Below are 14,819 nucleotides of genomic sequence, written 5' to 3'. Positions count from 1 at the left end.
TTGCTTAAAAATAAAAGGATGTCTCCACTCTCCCAGTCCCTCTTCCACATTCCCACTTGCTCTCTGAGAGATGGGGTGCAGGCATTATATTGCAGAAACCACGCAATGCCACGAGGCTCTGGTCCCCCCCAGATCCCCTGTGTAGCCCATATTGTACACACAGCACTGTATTCCAAAGCCATGCCTGAATAATAAACCAGCATGAGTGTCCCTGACTTCCTCAACAATGTGGTGGTTAAAAAACTGGGATGCAGAACCTGTGCTCCCAGCAGGTTGATTCATGCATCTATAGGTAGAGACATGCATGTGCATGTGCAGTGACCCACACACTCAGCAGAAGAAAGTCTCTCCAGCAAATGCAAAGAGGGAGATGAATGCTTTACATAATTCAGGAAAAAAACCCCACACTATAAAACAGATTGTTCTTGAAACTGAAGAACTAAAGAAGTTGGTTGGTTTTTTTCCAAAGGATGCAGGCATTTTGTCTTCTAACCTCTCCTTGCTCTGTCCCAGGCTCCTTAGGTCTCCCACCAGGCAAAAGCAGAATAAAACAGGGGCAGTAACATCCTCATCCATGTACCTACTTTCACACGGACGCAGATCTACCCCTGGGTGGTTTCTCCATGTCCCATGGGTAGCACAGCTCTGTGCATACTGATTTTTCCATTGTTGTGCTGTCCGTACTGCCAGAGAAGTGTAAGCTGTGTTGTCACTGCCAGCCTGCTTTAGGAGAAAGTGGGGCACATATGTTTGTTGGACAGCTGGTTGCTGTCAGACAAAATGCATAATACCATCGTTGACCCTGCTTTTCCTTGGTGGGCTTGAGTCTGAGTCTGTCCCAGCTGCCAGTTTTGATGAAACTTGTAGAAACCAAAGTTTTTTTGAGACTTCTGCTCTTTCAGAGCGAGATAAAATTGCTGAAACCTTTTATTATCAGGAAATAAGGCTAAACCTGAGCCGCCTCCAGAAAGCTCAGAGGATCGCCGATCAGAAAGCATCTTGCTCTGAAACCTGGAACTCGTTTGAAAGCAGCGTATGAATTCCCCCTACTCAGGGAAAGGCAGATATGAGTATGTAACTTGGGGTTCGCCCTGCCTAACATCAGGTGATCCCAGGTTTTCCCTCCAACCCCGTGTAAAATAGAGCCTGGGGTGCACCTAACCTACAAGTGCAAGGTGTGGAGGCTGCATGTTGTGGAAAGTTCCCCAGCTCTGGGTGACTTTTTCCATTACTGAATTCAGAACTAGCTGAAAATCAGAATATCCATTTAATGAGACATTCTAGGGTTTCAAGATTATGTTTTGCTCTGAGATTATTATTTTTTTTAATCAACTTCATGGAAAATAGAAATGCTTTAAGACAAAAAGCTTTCATTTTTCTCATGGGAAATCTCATCCCAGTCAGTGTAACTATAAGAAAGCATTTTTTTTTTTCATTCAGAAAGCATTTTCTGATGGAAAGTTTGCAATGGAAATGTTCAGACCAATTCCAGGCTCATCAATCTGTATTTCAAAAACCCATGCTTGCTTCTGATCTGAATTTGTTTTTCTTCGAGCCAGCCTCAGGGCTCTGCTTCCTCATACCATAAACACAGTTTTCTACAATTTCTGTCTCATCTTCCCACTTCCTCAGCTGCTCGCCCCTGTTCCTGTTTCCCCACCTCATTTAACCTGCCACTTCGCACCCTGCACCGCACCCCAAGATGCACCACACGGACCGGGAAGGAGGAGCTGGGAGCTAAGGCTCAACCCACTACCATGTGCCAGCAGAAGCAGAGATGTAGCACAAGCTTCTGAACACTGATGTACCCAGCAGAGAAACAGTTTTTAGAAACTTTAGAGTCATATAAGCACTATAGAAGGCCCTTGCATGTGTTTCTAGTGCCATGCATGCACACCTTAGAAAAATCCTTTCCCCCTTGATCTCTTTTTCCCTGGAGAGGTGCAGATGTACAGAGGCATCATCATAGGACAGACTTCTAAAGGTCTTTCTTTTTGTACTAAGTGATAATGAGAAGGATTTTTCCAGGATGGATGCAATTGTGGGGGCTAACAGCGTGATCTCACTCTCATTAATGTCTTTAGGAGGCAAACTCCGCTGAGGTTCAATGGAAATAGGATTGTTTTTTCATCCTGGGACTTGCTTTCTCCCACAGCTTATCCTTGACAGCCATATATACCATTGCATCTTCTCACTCAGGGCATCCCTCCGCCGTCATTTGCATCTCTGCAATTACACACGCCCTATAAGGAGCTCGTCGCGGTCGGTGTAGAGCAGCAAACGGCACTCATAATAATTCAACTGCAATGCCTTGTCTTTGCCTTGACAGAAACAAATTCATTTGTTATTCATGCGGATGTCACATGTATTTCAGGAGATGCTCCGTCATAATTTAGCATTAGTTAATGGCCACTTAGAGTGTTCCTGGAGCATCTGTGGAAGGGATGGTGGCTGTGGGATTCATTGCCAGGGTGGAGTATGAAAAATGCAGTTGAATCAACAAGTATGAAGCTTAACATCTGGCACAGAAACTCCTTCCCTTAATGAGGGCATGATATCGACCCCCTGTCTCGTCACGCTACTGATGAAAACTGTTCCAACTTTTTACATAAAGATTGGTTTAGATGGGAATACTGTTTGAGAAGCTACCGCTGCAGCAGTTTTCACAAAACCTTCTGGGAAAATACTTTGTTTCTTTTCATTAAAAAAAAGAAAGAATCCTCAAACATTACATGCATCAAAAAAACCCAACCCAATCATACAACAGGACTGTGACTGCTGTAACCAGCCATCACCTCCCTAGCAAAAGAGGAGACATGCTATGTTCTGGGAGATGTAATCCAACCAGTGTGCCCAGATTAAAACAGCGGTATGATGAACCAAAACTGCAGTTCCTGACAGAATTCACAGCAACGTTCTTCAGCGAAAAAGAAACATGGTGGTGGCAAAACTTCTGTTCTATTCCAAGGCCCCCCTCCACCAAACCATCACTTTCCAGATGGCACAGGGTCCCTCCCATCTTCTATCACCCATGTGAGGTCAGACCAAAGCCTCTCTGATATCCTTGTCGAGCTCTCACAGGTTTTTCCATCACTCTATCGAGGTGACAGCGCTGCTGCCGCTTCGTGCATGGTGTGCAGAGATGGATCACACATGCTGCTCGCCCAAAGCACTGCAGCTGGTGGTGGCAGGAACACAGAGGCTCTCGTGGACACCTCTCTCCCTCTACCATCCATTTTAGTGCCAGGGAGCAGTGGAGTGTGCTGCTGAAAGTTTAGCTAATTAAGGGTTAAGCTTACATTAATTCCTCCCACTGGTCATTAACTGTCCTCTGCAATTAGTTTAGTCCTTTATTCTCCTGCCTATGGCATACTGCAGTGATGTTTTCTTGCCTGCCATTGAGTGATCCCACATGACAATGACACTCTCCCGGCTGCTGCGCCAGGGCTCCAGCTCATCATTTTCTATTTGAACTGGGGGAAGTCAGTCACCTGTCACGGGGGCAGAGATGTGAGCCCTTAAATTATTCCGCTCATAGTACATGCAGTTAAGTCACTGGAGAGCATTTGCTTGAGTTTATTTATTCTCTTCTCTTGGCCTAAGGTTAATTTCCCTCAAACATTCAGGTGAACAAACAGTTTGACTCACTGTTATGGGATTCAGCCCCATGAAGTGAAGTCCTTGCGTGACTGTCCTCCTCTGCACCAGCGTGGGATTTCAGAAAGCTTGGGAAGAACATGAGTGAAACATGAAACAAGAAAATGTCTGAATGGGCTGGTCTGACTTTCTTCCTCCAACAATGACAAAAAGAAGGCAAACACATTTTTAATTCTTTTAATTTCATGCCCACCTTTATGTTACATTCATTTATATATCAGTCTTCAACATCGTTGAAACAGCAGCGTGAAGATTCAGATTTATAAAGCAGGTGAAACTTCATCCCACTAAAAGTTTTGGCCCTTAACCTGTTTGGATTGGTTTTGTTGTTGGGTTTTTTTTTCAGATACGGGAGGAGGACAAACTCAGAACTGCCGGTTTCCCTCAGGACAAACCCCGTTTCCCAACAAACTCACACTGGAAGTGAGATCTGAGCAAGCTTTAGACCAACTGAGAGGGAAGCCTGAAGGCTCCGTGTGAAGCTCTCACTACCTGGGCAGAGCCTGGAATGACCTTCTCACGCAACGTCAAACTGATCTGAAGAAGCACCCGAGGAGCAGATAAGGTTTGGCTCGGTCTTTTTCCCTCCTGATATTCTTTCAGATTCCAGTCCCTGAGGAAATCACAATGCAGAAGGGGCTCATCTGACAGAAGCCACCAACTGAGCAACCTCTACTGCAGGTGGGACAGCCCTGATGGTCCAGGTTCCCCTGCCACAGGCTCCTCTCTGGAAATCAAACCAAGTGCAGATTAAAACTCCTTTCATCCAGCTCACCCCGAGCAAATCCATGCGCATTTTCCATTACCGTTCACCTCTTCACGCTCCCTGACTTAACACACAGGCTAAATCCTTTCTTCAACAGCAATAAATGATCAAAACAATTCAGCTTTTCTTCAAATCATGGAATGTGCTTCAGTTGTAAATATTCATGGCCGGATGGAAATTGTTTCTTGATGGGCCCTGGGCATACTGCTGTCAATCTGCTTAAATGACTCACAGGCTCTTTTACCTCCAAGGGGCAATTTTGTTTGCCTGGTGCTGGTCTCATAGATTAATCTGTGGCAGACGAAGTCAGACATGTCCACCTTATTTTCCATCTTAGCTTGTCGAGCTTGTGATCCCTGAGAGGTTTCCTCACAGCTATTCACAGGTCTGGAAACCCCAACGAGCTTTTAGAAGACCATTCAGGTTATGCTTTTCCCTCAGTAAAGCAAGGACAATTAAGGGTTTTTTTTTCTCAACTTCCCAAAAGATGCAGGTGGCAAAATAGCCACTGACTTTCGCAGCCTGCACGTATAGCCACAGCTCGTGTTCTCCTCCCTCTGCATTCTCCAGCTCACAGCTATGCTCGTCTCTAGGCAAGAAAGTGTTTCATGGATCTGGTTTCCCGAAGACTTCTTCCTACGGAAAACTGCATGAAGGCTCATGTCAGCCCAGCAGGCAAAATTCTTTCTATATATTTTTGAGTACTTTATATGGTCAGTATAGCTGCGGCAGCAACACATGCAGCTGGCACCCTGCTTGGGTCCACCTTACCATGGCAGCTGAGCGATACATCGTCCTTTATCACCCGCACACCAACCATATGTCCCCTGACAGCCAATTCGGGCATAATCCTGCTGCGCCAGCCAAGCTGAGTCCAACCAGCACTCCAGGTACAAATCCCATTAACAAATGCTTTCCTGAAGGTGCTGGAGGGCCTCGCAGATGCCAGGTCCTGCTGGAGGCGATGGAGATGCCTCAGCTGACCTCGCCACCCCTGCTGCTGTGCAGCCAGCTGCACTCCTCGGGACCTGCGGGGCACAATTTCTCAGTCGAGAGGAGCTGAGTGATGGACTTGAGTGTTTTTTGAGGGAATCTCTGCTGCCTCCTTCTAAAGTGAATGTGTGTGGTTTCCAGAGATGGAAAAGGACAGGGGCTTGCTCAGAGAAACTGTGATGGGCTCATTATGGAACCAGAACCACGACTGCCTCAGATGCTCGGTGCGGAGTTGTCAACAACTGTGCATTTTAGGCCAATTTTTTTCTGTAGGTCAGTAACGCAAACTCGAACTTGTATGCAAGGCTCAGCGGGGAAGGCAACCATCTTCCAAAGCTGGCTCTGATCTTGCATGCTTGCATTGAAGGTGGACAGGGAATTACACATGAGTGGAGACCCGTGATGAGCAGTGCTCATCAGGGCTCGGTATCTGGACCAGTGCTGTTTAACCTTTGTCAGTGACATGGACAGTGGGATTGAGCGCAGCCTCAGCAAGTTTGCCGATGACACCAAGCTGTGTGGTGCGGTCGACATGCTGGAGGGAAGCGTTGCCACCCAGAGGGACCTTGACAGGCTTGAGATGTGGGCCCATGAGAACCTCATGAAGTTCAACAAGGACAAGTGCAAGGTCCTGCACACGGGTCAGGGCAATCCCAAGCACAAAACCAGGCTGGGTGGAGAATGGAGTGAGAGCCATCCTGGGAAAAAGGACTTGGAGGTGTTGGTTGATGGGAAGCTCAGCATGAGCTGACCATGTGTGAAAGCCAACCATGCCCTGGGCTGCATCACCAGCAGCGTGGCCAGCAGGACGAGGGAGGGGACTGTTGCCTTTTACTCCACTCTGGTGGGACCCCACCTGCAGCACTGCCTCCGCTCTGAGGCCCCCAACATGAGAAGGACATAAAACTGTTGGAGCAAGATCAACAAAGATGGTCAGAGGGCTGAAACGCCTCTCCTGTGAAGACACACTGAAAGAGCTGGGGTTGTTCAGCCTGCAGAAGAGAAGGCTCTGGGGAGACTTTATAGCACCTTCCAGCACCTAAAGGGGCCAACAAGAAAGCTAGAGAAGGACTTTGTACAAGGGCATGCAGTGATAGGACAAAGGGGAATGGCTTTCCACTGAAACAGGGGAGATGCAGATTAGCTATTGGGAAGAAATTCCTCACTGCGAGGGTGCTGAGGCGCTGGCACAGGCTGCCCAGAGGAGCTGTGGATGCCCCATCCCTGGAAGTGTCCCAGGCCAGGTTGGATGGGGCTTGGAGTGACCTAGTCCAGTGGAAGGTGCCCCTGCCCATGGCAGGGGGATGGAACAAGATGGTCTTTAAGGTCCCTTCTAACCCAAACCATTCTGGAATTCTATGAAAAAAATTAGTCTCCCCCCAAAACAGCAAAAGGGGATAAGACCCAGCAGGTGTGCAACTGCTTTTTATTATAGAAACTTAAAATAATCCAGGTTGGAAGGGACCTCAGGAGGCCACCCAGGCCATCACTGAAGCCAGACCTGTTTTCTCCTTTAATCAAGTGAGAACTCCTACTTCTTTTTATGACGACTGGTTTTGACTTTTGCCCATTTCTTCCATGGGGATCATGGACATTGAACCATAGTGGTCAGGACCTTGCAAGGAGTGTTTAGATCAAACGCTCAGAGTGGCTTACAGCAGTCACATCATGCTTTTTCACAGGGCATCACTGCACTTGGTCAGAAAAGCACCAGGATTCTGCAAGAGGGAACATCTGGGAGAAGGTTATTTATCATTTGTCAAGAAGTCTCCAAGGGACACTTGCATAAGGTGTATGGAAGAAGCTCAGGACAAGACGTGTTGTCCCAATTTACCTGTCCAGATGGAAACTATGCTGGTTTTTTTATACATTCCTTGTCTTTCCTGGCATTCACTTACAGTTTTGAGCATGACTAGATTTAAGTCTGGCTCATATAGAAAAAGCACAAGTACTTTTGAACGCTTTCACCCTTCACCCACCGCAGACAGAAAGCTGTACCCAGGAGACCCCCTTCCAAGACCAGTTGTCAAAGAGACCCTGTGAGATGAAACCTGTTGGCTGTGGACAGCCATGGGCTGAGGAGGCACCAGGTCATGGTGGCTGGAAGACATTTATCATCCTTGTTCTCTGTTTTTTTACAACCTTGCCCCCCCCAACAGCTTTCTAGCACTTCTCAGTGCCTCTCTGGGAGAAAGGCTATTCCCCCCCCATTTTACAGGTAGGAGAGTTGAGGTGCAAGAAGCTGGACTCGGAGGTACTTCCAAGGCAAAGGAAAGCCTCATGTAATTCCCAGGAAAATTCTGATAAAGTCTTGCAGCCCCCAAACATCAGCTCTGTCCTTGCAGCTCTAATGACATCCTCTTGCTCAGCATTTCTTCCTCATCTCAAAGGCAGCGTTTGCACTTTGCTGCAGCTCCAGATGCTCTTTGGAGTGCAGATCCCTTGGCAGATGTGGTGCGGATGGGGGGGACAGAGGAGCTCTGCCTTGGCCTCCTGATGAATGACTGTGATGAATGGGAATCACTTAGAAGACAAGAGTGGTTCTTGCGCTCCTTCCAACGAAGTGGCCAGGTGCATGGCATAAGCCGAGGCCACGGGCAAGGGGAGGCTGAGCCCACAGCTGGCTCTCACACACGAAATGCTTTGCCTTTCATCCTCCACCGCCCTCCTTGTGCCTCATCTCCCTTTGCATTCAAAACCCTCTGATCTCTCGCTGTCCCTAATACTTTGGCTGTGAACGTTTCTGAGATATCGCAGATCTTTAGATTATTTGCCATCTCAAACCCCTAGTGAGGGATGGGAGTGTGACTGCTGAAGAAATGGCTCAAACCAGAACAAAACCACAGATCTTTTAGAAGAAAATTAAAGAAGAGTTCATCAGTGTGCTGCTCAGGTCTTGAGTCAGACTGATGCCTCAGATGTAGAGCACCAATGTCCCAAGTAAGTGAGCTGCAGCCACACTTCTGAAGGCTCTATCCTATGGGAGCTGTTTCACCCAGGGTGAATATTTTCAGATTAAAGGGCTTAAAACTGGGTTTGCCATGAAAAGACCCCACCAAAGTTCTACGGCCTTCTCTTCATTAGATTTTAACTCCAGTAACCATTCAAGACCCAGGAAGTTTTTTTTCATGAAGAGATGTTCATCCCAAATGGCATCATCCCATGAAACTTTCCGGTGAATTTTAAAGCATTATCCTACCATTTTGTAATAAATAAAGGAAATACGAACCCCACCAGCACCACGGGGAAGCACCACCACGCTCATTTTACAGCTAAATGCTTAAGGGAGAGAGAAACTTTGTGTAGCCAAACGCTGGGTAGGACAAAGGTCTGCATTTCTCAAGGGCATGGTTTGGGTGTCAGCCAAGATACGTGACCCAGGAACAACGCACTTCATTTCAGACACCCAGCCAAGAAACCACCAACAGCAACACGCTGCCCCTGCGCTGCCTCCCGTGCCAAAGCCCACGCGCTGGAATGCAACAGCCCGGGCAAACTCCCGATGTTATTGTGCAGACTGGGAAGGCTGTGCAAGGATGTGGTCTCCTAGTGGAAGAACCATCTATTCGTGTAAAAGGTATCACAGAACTGCAGATCTCATTAGGGCATCTCAGATCCTGGAGCAAACTTTGGAAAAAGTCACAATTTCCCACACAAAAAATGTTAAAAAGAAAGAAGTAATGTTTTTCCAAATCCAGCAGCTATCACCCTGGTGGTTTTTTTCCTTGATGGAAGTAGAAATTGCATCATAGGAGATGAGAATGGACTAATTAGCCCAAAAAGAAAAAGCTATTTACTAAATGCTGGCCTCACGGGCACACGAGAGAATGGGAGAAAAAAAAATGCATGGAAAAAGACAGATAGATTGACAGAAACTTGTGTCTCAAAATAGGAATATTCACATGAGATACTCTCCATTATGCGGACACTGTCAGTAGGCATGTGTATTGAAAATAAATGAGTTATATCCTTTGATTGTCATGGCCACTGAAAATAAATAGACATCTGGCAACTAAGGCATAGCAGGCTCAATCTAAGTTATTGTGTTACCTCTGAAATGAATTGGATGTGCGAGGAAGCACACGCTACACATTCCATTTAGCAAATGACCCAACTGAAAAACACGCTCGTACACCAGGACGCACACCCACTGCCACCAGCTGAGCACCTCTGGCTGGGCTCGCCTGCTGGGGCTAATTGTCTCAGCCAGGTGGGACTGATGTAGCCCGTTCCCCTGGCTGCTCATATTCTCTGTATCTGCTCCCAGTTCATCCCATCAGTCATTCTACATTTACCCCATGGGCTGAAAGGGTTTTCATAGGCTTTTCTCCCCTGCTGCCCGCCCCATGCATTTGCTGTGCCACACGCACAAATCAATCCCCTGCCATTGCCCAGTTCATCCCATGCTGGAGCAGCACAGGAGCACAAACCACACCACCAGGCCAGGGAAGAGGCTTTGCTCCAGCACACCCACAGCCATCCCCCGAAAATCCCAGCCATGTGTCTAGGGCTGACAAGCCACAGCTTTACCGCGCTCAGCAGCAGTAGGATGGGATGACCTTAATGTCTTGTCAAGCAGCGTGAGCACAGCTTCTCCCGAAAAATGCCATCTGCGAGGTCATTTTCAACCGAGACCTCCTGGGAGGAGCAATGCAGAAAAAAAGGAGGGGATTTCCTCGGCTGCTGCTGTTATCAGGTTTCCCTCCTCCAAACACTTGAAGGGAAGGGAATGGGTTTGCTAAAGCCTGTTGGTGTTCTGCCAGTTTTCTATTCTTCATTGCTTTGCCTACAGCAGAGGTCTGCATTATCTTATCTGCTGCTCAGCACATCGCCATGCCAGCTCAGGAATCTGCACATGCTCTGCGAGGACCTTGCTGTTCCCTTCGGATGTATCTCTGCAGGAAAGCTTAGGGGACTTGCTCCTCAGAGCAGACCATAATATGAGGAAACGTCTGAGAAGCATTAGACATTATCCTGGGGAGAAGGGACAGGGAGTGTAAGGAAAGCACAGCTCAAATCCTGTTAATAAAGGAGTGACAGAGAACTGAAGCGGGGAAGCAGAGGAGGAAGGAGGGTAAAGTCACATTTTTGAAATGCCAGGACGCTGCCATTGCGGCTTCTGCTTTCCCAGGTGGCAAAAGCAACCTGTGCATTGTTCAGGGGACACGCCGCACACAACACCCCCCTCTGCATCCAAAGGGACCACTGCCCAAGCCGGCAACACTGCCCTAACTTCTCCAGCAGTGCCTTGGCACAGAGCTAACCGCTTTGATGCGGCCTCCCACTGCAAAACTCCTGCCTCTTCTGCTCCCAGGTGCATGAATTTGGGGAGTACAGAAACAGAGCCGGAGTTGTTCACCACGATGACGTATTACAACACTGCTCTGGGGTTTACACCCTCTGCTTCCTGACAGGATAGGAACCAGGCTTCAGAGATGCTGCTTCTCCTCCTTCTCCAAGGGGTAATGCAGCAGGATGGATGGGCTGTCAGCCTATATGCAGTTGCAACAGGTCGTTGGTGATTAAATGCAAAATTCATCCAGGACATGAGGTTCTGATTCAGCCCGGAGGCAGTTCAAAGACCTTTACAGCATGCTCCCTGTGGAACGACCTACTCATCTTTCAAGCCCTTTTTGCTGCCTTTTATCTCTGAGAGCTAAAATCTGGAAGGAAAACAGGGGTGTTGCGTCCCTTTTGACGGATGCTCCCTGGATTGCCGTAACCTAGGGGACCACCTGGAGTCGGTGAGCCTGGAACACTTGGCTCTGTTAGAGGCACCGCGGGCAGTACCGGGAAGGGGTCTGCAGCATCAGCTAGGGGCTGCTTGGCAGCGTGGGCTGAAGTATTTCACACCCTGTTGCTGGATCTCTACAGTACTTTGACAAGGACAAGCGCCGTCAGTCTGTAATACCGTGTTTCTAGCTGGCCCTAACCTGCTTTAGCAGAGCAAGGATTTATTCAGCAGACCGGGAATGTTTAGTCTTTCTGGAAACTACTGTATCCCTCACGGAAAAAATCAAAATCAAAATCATTGTTTTAAAAGCAGCTGCCTCAAAAAACTAAATGGCCAAGGAGATGACACCCCATTATGTTCCAGGGAGGCTGCCAAGAGCTCCTGTCTTATCTGAGAACAGGACCTGCTTTTTTAAGTCCTGCAGATGTTTTGAACATGCTGTTTCCTTGCTGGCTGGGGGGCTTTTGCTTTTGGCTGGTGTTTAGTGAACGATCAGGAAGCCCCCCGGCAGAAAACTTCCCTCTCCTCGCACCCTCACTAGGGTTAGGGGGACGCCTGTCCACCCTGTTGGGATATGTCCTCCCCCCAACTCTCCTGTCCCCTGGACTTGCGTGCATTGCTCCTTTTCTATCCCATTCTCCAGACTTAGTCACACACGGCTTTTCTTTAGCCAGCTCTTCTCCTAGTGACTTTCTTGCTACCTTCCTACGACTCTTATGACCCAGCCTCTGCTCAGACCTGCCCAGGGAGCAGAAGCAAAGGAGCAGTTTGCCTGGATATCCAGTTTGAAATGGGCAAGGCATCAGGATTATGCACAGGCAATAACTGAGACATAAAAGTATATATTCCTGCTCAGACATTTAAGGAGAGCACAGTCCGGGTGATGGCAATGACTTTGTAGCATGAGTCGGTTGGGCTGATTTGCTGGGAGATCCAAAAGCAACAGAGCAAGAAAATATTCCCATCTCCTAAAAACAGACGAAGCTCCTCTGTTGACAAACCAGACCACCACAAAACCTGCCATGGCACCTGCCTGTCCGTGCAGGACGTAGAGCAGTGAGCAGAACAAGCAGCGTCGCTCCCAGAGAAACAACCGCCTGAAAGCTGCAGCGTTGCTGACTCCAGGATTCCCGACCCCCCCGGCCAGCACAGTTGGTGCAAAGGGACTGGCCAGCGTGGCCTGCGAGCAAAGGGCAACTCAGCCCAGTCCCCAGCCAGCACCCCCACATCTCTGCCAGGATGTGACCCAAGCCACCAGCCTGCGGGGTGCAGACCCCTCTACAGCCGCTCGCCCAGCCCAGCCCCCTCACCGCCCCAGCAGCACACAGGGGGCATCACTGCTGCCAGGCAACCTACTTTTTATTTTTATTTTAAGCTGATGCTTTTTGCCAGCCAAACTATCCAGGCCAGCCTGCACTGCCATCAGGGTGTCAGCCAGAAGCTGTAAACTGAGCAGCGTCTGCTTCCTCCAGGATCCTCAGGCTAAGCAGCTCGCTCCACCTCCCCGCCAGCCTGGGAGCAGTGCTGAGCCTCATTTCTTTTCCTCTTCTTCTCCTTCCCTCCCCCCTTCTGTCTAACACACCACCAGGAAGGGACCCAGCTGGTGCCCACACCGTGCAGCAAACTAGGATTTATGAACCGTGACCACCAGGAACAAGCAGAAAATTTTCCCCTTCCACGATGCATTGGGTCTCAGACCCAATACACACGATTTCAGCGAGGCTACAAACACCCGGGGAAATACAACTGGCTAATGGACATCACTCAGACCATCCCCGAGCGCCTGCCTTTCTTGCTGGCCTCTTTCCAGCCCCCTCTACTTTCTTCAGCCGGCTAACATTCACTAGCCATAACAAGAGACCCCCAAGCCCCCTCTGATGCTCAGCAGGGCCCGTCTGATGCCCTGCTCTGACACCAAGCAGCTGTGGGCCTTATGCAGGATGGAGGCTGGACCTGCTGCGAGCCCCTTGCAGGGCTGGCCCCACATAACCCCCCAGCAGGACTCCAGCAAACAAACTTCAACTCAACAGGCTGCCTCCTCCTCCTCCTCAGCCGTGCCAGAGCCCAGCAGACACCATTCACTCATTGCACCGTGCCCACGCGGGTGGGCCAGTGACCTCCGGTGTTGTCCTGGTCCTGCAACACCGCCGCCGTCCACACACCCAGAGAAGGGAAAAGCAGAGTGTCTGCTCATACTCACAGTTTTGAAGTCCTCATGGTTGCACTCTTGGCCTTTGAATTTGCAGTACAGCATCATATCCTTCAGGTCGTGGCCAACCCGTGCCAGGAACTCCTGCATGTTGAAAACTTTTGGTTTATACTGCTTAAAGTTGGCCTTTTCTTGGAGGATGGCTAAGACGGCTGGGTCAGCCAGGTGAGGGTTTGGGATCTGCAGGTTGACATCAAGCAGAGCCAGGAGCTCCCCAGCGTGGTACAGGTCGTTGGTGGTGAGCCGGGAGAAGCGAAACTCGTTGAGGTTACAGATGGTGACGGCGGGGAAGACCAGGCTGTTAGCCACGACCTCGTCCACTTTGGTCACGTGCTGGTAGGAGAAGTAGAAAGCCACCCGGTCCGAGCTCTCCACCAGGAGGAGACCCAGCGAGCCCACAAAGGCCAAGGTCCAGAGCAGGCGCCGGATGGTCACCGGCCCGTAGACGAAGACGTGACGGATCCCGTGGAGCGTGGAGGTGTTGGCAAAAATCTGGATGCTGGAAGGCTGCAGGCTGCCCATGCTGTCCTCGCTGGTGCTGTCCTTCAGATCCATCAGGGACAGTTAGTTAAATCCTGGCACTGCTTTTTGGGTCAGTCTGTAGCTGGAACTGGGCTCTGGATCTCTCCCCTCCCCTCTCGAAAGTAATTAAACCCTCTCAGGGGCGGGAGATAGAAGGAGAGTCTCAGGCCAGCTGCTGCGAGTTTATCCCACAAGCTCAGCAGTAGCTTCGGCGGGGTAAATATTTATATAAAATCCATTCAAACTCTGGCTCTTGATTTCCTCGGTGCGATAAGAAGGGCTGGTTTTATTTAGGGAGACACCAAGGTGATGTGGAAGAGATGTGGGTGGGCAGGCAAAGCCGAGCCAATGGAAATAAAGTCCTCCCCCTACACACACACACACACCGAAGGAAGATGAGATGAAGTGAGAGAGCTTAAAACAAGTCGAGGCAGCTCGCAGGCTGTTAACTAGTGCGGAAAGCCCAAGGATGCAGCTTCCCGGAGCTGATGTCTTGCACAGCAGCGGGGCTTTCAGACCGATCGGGTGATGCTCTCTGTGCTCCAGGGATGCGAGCTGCTGGATTTAGACATCTCTCCTCCTCCCCACCCTTCCATTTTGGGCAGGGCTTGAAGAAATACCACCACCCCAAAAAACCCACCCCGTGCTGCCGGTGTTATTTCCAAGGGCTTCTCTCAGGGAGAGGTGGGCAGCTAATTCAGCAGAAGTAGGAGAGGAAAAGAGGGAGGGAAAGGCTGAAAAAAAAAAAAAAAAAAAAAAAAAAGAGGAAAAAAAATTGCTGCTCAACTCCAGGCACACACACACGCAGAGCAGAGGAGAGAGCGATAGCGTGAAGCCTCTCCTCTGCCACACAGCAGCTCAGAGCAAAAAAATCAGACAGGACAAGACTCAGTGGGGAGAGGCAGCGGGAGGAGAGGGGCTGCAGCATCTCTCGTCTC

The 14,819-nt window shown here is 49.4% G+C and overlaps 1 protein-coding gene across 1 annotated transcript in view; it reads right to left on the bottom strand.

Annotated features, from left to right (window-relative positions):
* The window catches only part of LOC121099001 (acid-sensing ion channel 2-like), a 41,945-nt gene extending 27,804 nt beyond the window's left edge, over positions 1-14,141 (bottom strand). The window contains exon 1 of the mRNA XM_040617580.1: positions 13,351-14,141. Within this exon, the coding sequence (XP_040473514.1) occupies positions 13,351-13,914 (564 nt within the window). The 5' untranslated portion in view covers positions 13,915-14,141. The remainder of the gene's footprint in view (positions 1-13,350) is intronic.
* Between the last annotated feature and the right edge of the window lie 678 nt (positions 14,142-14,819).

The sequence above is a fragment of the Falco naumanni genome, chromosome 18, assembly GCF_017639655.2.
Source record: "Falco naumanni isolate bFalNau1 chromosome 18, bFalNau1.pat, whole genome shotgun sequence".
Taxonomy (NCBI): Eukaryota; Metazoa; Chordata; class Aves; order Falconiformes; family Falconidae; genus Falco; species Falco naumanni.
This window is presented reverse-complemented; position numbering and strand designations above follow the sequence as displayed.